Source organism: Bison bison, unplaced genomic scaffold, assembly GCF_000754665.1.
Source record: "Bison bison bison isolate TAMUID 2011002044 unplaced genomic scaffold, Bison_UMD1.0 scf7180017864067, whole genome shotgun sequence".
Lineage (NCBI taxonomy): Eukaryota > Metazoa > Chordata > Mammalia > Artiodactyla > Bovidae > Bison > Bison bison.
Genome location: NW_011494639.1, coordinates 2,017,922 through 2,023,898, shown reverse-complemented (window position 1 = coordinate 2,023,898; position 5,977 = coordinate 2,017,922). Strand labels below are relative to the sequence as shown.

The 5,977-nt window shown below is 54.5% G+C and overlaps 1 protein-coding gene across 1 annotated transcript in view; it reads left to right on the top strand.

Moving 5' to 3' along the window:
- Positions 1 to 5,977, top strand: part of LAMB3 (laminin, beta 3) — a 44,362-nt gene that overhangs the window by 37,874 nt on the left and 511 nt on the right. The window contains exons 19-23 of the mRNA XM_010836878.1: positions 10 to 217; positions 1,512 to 1,653; positions 2,047 to 2,223; positions 3,192 to 3,345; positions 5,924 to 5,975. Of these exons, the coding sequence (XP_010835180.1) occupies positions 10 to 217; positions 1,512 to 1,653; positions 2,047 to 2,223; positions 3,192 to 3,345; positions 5,924 to 5,975 (733 nt within the window). The remainder of the gene's footprint in view (positions 1 to 9; positions 218 to 1,511; positions 1,654 to 2,046; positions 2,224 to 3,191; positions 3,346 to 5,923; positions 5,976 to 5,977) is intronic.

The window sequence follows — 5,977 nt, the reverse complement described above, 5'->3', positions numbered from 1 at the left end:
GTCTTCCAGATCCCGACACTGACACAGCCACCATCCAGGAGGTCAGCGAGGCTGTGCTGGCCCTGTGGCTGCCCACCGACTCGGCCACAGTCCTGCAGAAGATGAACGAGATCCAGGCCATTGCGGCCAGGCTCCCCAACGTGGACCTGGTGCTGTCCCAGACCAAGCAGGATGTTGCTCGGGCTCGCAGGCTGCAGGCCGAGGCCGAGCAGGCCAGGTATGGCCTGGCGTCCTGAACTCTTCTCCCAGGACTGGGCTGGGGTTTTGCTCCCTGGCTGTGTGGCTGGAAGCAAGAGAGGAACCTCTATAAATCAGGGGGGTCCTGGGAGACAGGAGGGGTGCTGACTGTGGTGGCAGATGGTCAAGTGATACCCAGCGTCCAGGCTCAGGTTCACTCAGTGTGGCCCCGCCTTCCATACTGGACACCGTCCCCAAGGGCCGCCTCAGCTCTTGTGGTTGGGGAAGTTCAGTTCAGTTGCTCAGTTGTGTCCAACTCTTTGGGACCCCATGAACCACAGCACACCAGGCCTCCCTGTCCATCACCAACTCCCGGAACTTACTCAAACTCATGTCCATTGAGTCGGTGATACCATCCAACCATCTCATCCTCTGTCGTCCCCTTCTCCTGCCTTCAGTCTTTCCCAGGATCAGGGTATTTTCAAACAAGTCAGCTCTTCACATCAGGTGGCCAAAGTATTGGAGTTTCAACTTCATCATCAGTCCTTCCAATGAATATTCAGGACTGATTTCCTTTAGGATGGACTGGTTGGATCTCCTTGTAGTCCAAGGGACTCTCAAGAGTCTTTTCCAATACCACAGTTCAAAAGCATCAATTCTTTGGAGCTCAGCTTTCTTTATAGCCCAACTCTCACATCCATACATGATTACTGGAAAAACCGTAGCCTTGACTAGACGGACCTTTGTTGGCAAAGTAATGTCTCTGCTTTTTAATATGCTGCTAGGTTGGTCATAACTTTTCTTCCAAGAGCTAGCATTTTTTAATTTCATGGCTGCAGTCATCATCTGCAATGATTTTGGAGCCCTAAGAAATAAAGTTAGCCACTGTTTCCACTGTTTCCCCATCTATTTGCCATGAAGTGATGGGACCGGATGCCATGATCTTAGTTTTCTGAATGTTGAGCTTTAAATCAACTCTTTCACTCTCCTCTTTCACTTTCATCACGAGGTGTTCATCACTTTCATCACGTGGTTGGGGAAAGCGCACCTTATTAAACTCAGCTGTAATCATGGCCTGGGCTCCTGCAGTGTGTTGCGCTGGTCCCCAGAGGAGACAGCAGTAAAGAGGCTTGGTTTCCGCCTTCCAGGAATATCCTTCCATCTGGCATGGGGAGGGGGGCTTGCTAGGGTCCTGGAATGGAAAGCTACTACTGAGTTAGTTCTCAGCCTCTTTCCTTGGCTGGAGAAGGTACTGTCCGGGACTGGAGAGCGCCTTCACTCAGAGCTCTCCCTGAGTGAATTCTCCGCTGTCCCTTGTGCCCGTCCCGCCCCAGGAGCCGGGCCCATGCGGTGGAGGGCCAGGTGGAGGAAGTCCTGGGGGCCCTGCGGCAGGGCACGCTGGCACTGCAGGAGGCCCAGGACACCATGCGGGGCACCCGCCGCTCCATGCGGCTCATCCAGGACAGGGTCGCTGAGGTAAGTGTCCCACGTGGGGGAATGAACGTTCAGACCTGGGCACGAGGCAGAGACAATGTCAGGAAGGGACCTGGCTGGGAGCTGAGATGGGGCCCTAAAGAATCAGGGGCTACAAGCCTTGGCCTGGCTTCGAGCTTTTAGTTTTCTGGCCTCGTGGCTGATGCAGAAGCAGGGGTGGCCTGTGAGCTCCGGCAGGAGTAAGGGGGGATGGTCAGCTGAGCCGGTGAAGGCTGGGAGGCTTGTATGCTGGGGGCAGTTAGGGGATTGGATGGGGGTGATAGTGATGCCCTGATTGGAGGCATCAGTTTTTGTGGCCCAAAAACTGGAAAGAAGACCGAAGGTCGCTGCCTATGAGACCCACCCCAAACCCCCGGTCTCTCTTTTTCCACAAAGGTTCAGCAGGTACTGGGACCAGCAGAAAGACTGGTGACCAGCATGACGCAGCAGCTGGGGGGCTTCCGAGCACGGATGGAGGAGCTTGGCCGCCGGGCCAGGCAGCAGCAGGCACAGGCAGCCCAGGCCCGACAGCTGGCAGAGGAAGCCAGCAAGGAGGCACTGAGTGCCCAGGAGGTACGAAGAGGGCAGAGAGAGCCCGAGGAAGCACTGTCAGTGGGAGCAGGAGTGGGCTCTGTACACTTGATAAGACCACGGCTCCAAAGCATTTTGCATGGGCGTGGTCGCTTCAGTCCTGTCCAGCTGTTTGTAATCCCATGGACTGTAGCCCGCCAGGCTCCTCTGTCCATGGACATTCTCCAGGCAAGAATATTGGAGTGGGTTGCCATGCCCTCCTCCAGGGGATCTTCCTGGCCTAGGGATCGAACCTGTCTCTTATGTCTCCTGCATTGGCAGGTGGGTTTTTTACCTCTAGCATCACCTGGGAAGCACCTCCCCCACCAAAGCACTTTAAGTACCAGTTACTCTGAAATATACCTGGGGTGGGGGGTAGATGGAGCTTCTGGATTCTTACACCTTTGGCTGCTTTTGGTGGAGCCACTTTGGGGATGTTGCAAACAGCTGGTCCAGTTCCTCTCCTTTCACAGACAAAGTGGATTTTGTCCAGGCACAACGCTTGTCTACAAAGCAGGGCTCTTGACACCCGACCCAGAGCTTATCCTCTGTCTGTGGCTTCCCAGGCCAGACAGGCACTCTTGATTAAGCACAACCTGAGCCCCATCACTGTCAGAATTAGATCAGAGAGAAGGTCAGAGGGCCATTCTCAACATCTCCAGGGTACCGGTGGTCCTGGTACAATGGCCAAGCTGCCAGGCATGCTATTAAGTGACAGCCATGTATCCGGCCCTGCGCTGGCAGTGAGCTGGGAAGCGACAGGCGCTGCGGATGGAGGGAAGTACAGAAGTTAAGGTGTGATTTGTGGCCCAGGGGCTTTTATAGAGCAGACCCACCCCATGGGGGATATTAAAAGGCACCTCATCTCCGTGTCCAGATGTGGGTGATATCAACTCCTTTAGCCAAAGGCCTTTAGGACTTTGGACGATGGTGATGATGGTGATGCAGAAATGGTTTTTCCTTTTTTTCAGGGGTTTGAGAGAGTAAAGCAAAAATATGCTGAGTTGAAGGACCGGTTGGATCAGAGTTCCATGCTGGGAGAACAGGGCAGCCGGATTCTGAGTGTCAAGACGGAGGCGGAGGAACTGTTTGGGGAGACCATGGAGATGATGGACAGGATGAGAGGTGAGGGAGTGGTCCAGGGCCTTGGACCGCGGGGCATCCCTGAAGGCTGCTGCCAACCCAGGGTTTCTGAGGCCCACCCTTTGGAGCTAGCAGTACTAGGGCAGTGAGAGCAATTGGGATTTCCTGAGTGCCTAACAGGGACAAGGCCTAGAATGGGGCTGTGAGCAATATGGTGATGTTCGCAAAACTAGGCCTGCCTTTGAGGAACTTGCAATTCAGAGGGGGGCATTTTTTCCTGTTGGCCATTAGCTTCATGAAACTGCATTTAACAGCACAAGGAGATCTGTGATGAAAGCCTGAATAATAGGCGCTTGAGGGGCTCAGAGGATACATAATGTCAGAGAGAAATGTTCAGAGACGGCAGTGTTCAAAAAAGAAAAAAAGATCAGATTTGAGGTGGGCCTGGAAGGATGAGGCTGTGAGGAGGAGGAGGGGCATCAGGACAGGGTGGTTAGGGAGGAAATAGAGGATATGGGCAGGACCACCCTCCTGGGGAGGAGAGTTGACGAGGACGAAACTCGTGGTAGCGAAGGAGCAAGGAGACACGTGGCTGGTGCCCACGGCTGACCCGCACGCCAGGAGGAGGGGGATAGACACAGCCCTGGAGGCAGTAGGAAACCAGCCAGCAAGTCGTAATGAATGGAGCTTTCAAAAGCGTTCTGAGGCTCCCCAGAAAGGTGAACAGGGGCTTCCAGGCTCAGTCTCTTAGGATGCGATGATGGGGTCACGGCCCTGGGGTGCCCTGTGAATGCCACGACCAGAGTTTCTTTGAATTTTGGAGAAAGCTTTTGACAAAATTCTGTTTGGCTAGCCAGACGGACGGAATGGACAAAGGTGGGCTGGTGAGTCGACAGTGAGTGGATTCAAGGCTGTGGCCAGCTGCACCTGAAGCAGGAGGTGTGAGGGGCTGACCCAGATGGAGGAGCCCAGCCCCGGGCCAGTGCCTGCCCTGCCCTTGTCCATCAGCGTTCTGTATGAAGACAGAGAATGTGCTAATCAAATCTGGGGATGGCAGGTAGCAGATACACTGGGTGACAGAACTAGCATTCTGAGTCTCAGAAGGATGGGCTGAAGCTAACAGGATACAATTAAGTGAAGAGAAACATTCTCTCTCAACCTGGCATTGTCTGCACTCAGAAGTATAGCTCAGGTAAGGCCGGGCTACTCAGGGGCTAATGTAGCTAAAAACTTTATGACTGGTAAGTGATAAATGCTTACAAATTGTTACTCACCTGAAAAAGATGGAGGAATTTTGATATAAGCCAGAAGTGCCTTGCTCCTGACAGAAGAGCTAATAAATGCAAAGCAGCCAAAATAAGGGGAGTAATGGCTCAAGGGCAATATTAAAAATATGTAGTAACTGGTGTGTCTTACGCCTACTACCAGCCAGGAAAAACTCACTGAAGCAAGCATTTACCTGCTTGCTGGAATTTACCTTTAATTGTAGGGTTATGGGGAAGATCATGCATAGGGAGCCCCTAGGAATGAGAACGGAGGAGGAGAAGAGCAGCTAATAAAATGTCACTACTTATCATGGCCCATAGGTCCATATGGGGGCCTACTGGCTGAATGTCAACCTGGTAATAACCCCTGCTACACTCCACTGATAGTCTCACCTGGGAGATGGGGTTCAGTGGGGGCCAGTACATCTCCAGAAGAGATATTGACGAACCGGTGTACATCGGGGGTCAGGGCGGGGGTGAGCAGAGTTGGGAAGTAGGGAAGGCCTAGAGATTCTATCAGGTGAGGCATGGAGGAAGGAACTAGGGCGATTTCCTCTGGGGAAGATGAGGCTCAGACATGTGAAGGACTGCCGTGTAGGAGGCATAGCAGATCGAGTCTTAACAGCCCAGGAGACAGACCCAGGACCACGGGGTGGAAGCAAGACATGCTCAGATTCTGGCTTAATGAGAAGATTTTGTAATGAGGACTGCCTGAGGATGGAGCCTTGTGAGGCAGTGACCCCCACTGCCGCCCTGCTCTGGGAAGTTGAGGCTGAGGCTGAGTACCAGCTCCCATGAATGCCGAGCTGCCTAGGACAACAGGAGGGACAGGCTGGACCAGATCCCTTCGGAGTCCTTCACATCCTCCACACATAACCTGGGAGGTGGGATGCGTAATGGACCAGCAGGGCAGGGCTAGGTGTATCTGGAGTGTCGGGGAGAGAAAACGGGGAGGAATCCAGCCTTCCAGCTCTTTTGGGAGGAATCCAGCCTTCCAGCTCTTCTGCCCTGGTGCCCACCAGGATCCCTGGTGGGATGGCAGCTGACCGGGTCCACCACAGCGAGTGTCTAACCTTGGTGCCAGGGGCCTCCAGCATCGGCCTGGGACTGCTCCGCCTAGAGCCGAGGAGAACCACAGGGGCAGGGGACCCCCGGGTCCAGTCCTGGCCTGGTTTCTCTAAAAGTGGGAGAAGGGGCTGGGGAGAGCTGCCTTGGGGGGCCAGGCTCCCTTCGGGGTGGAGGTGGTTTCTCGGGCAGGTGCAGCTCCAGGTGGGCGGGAGGGGACGGAAGGGTTGGGAGTCTCGGTGCATCTCACCGGCTCCTCTCCCCACTCCGGCTGTTCCTTCGGCCCTCAGACATGGAGTCAGAGCTGCTTCAGGGGAGCCAGGCCATCGTGCTCCGCTCGGCGG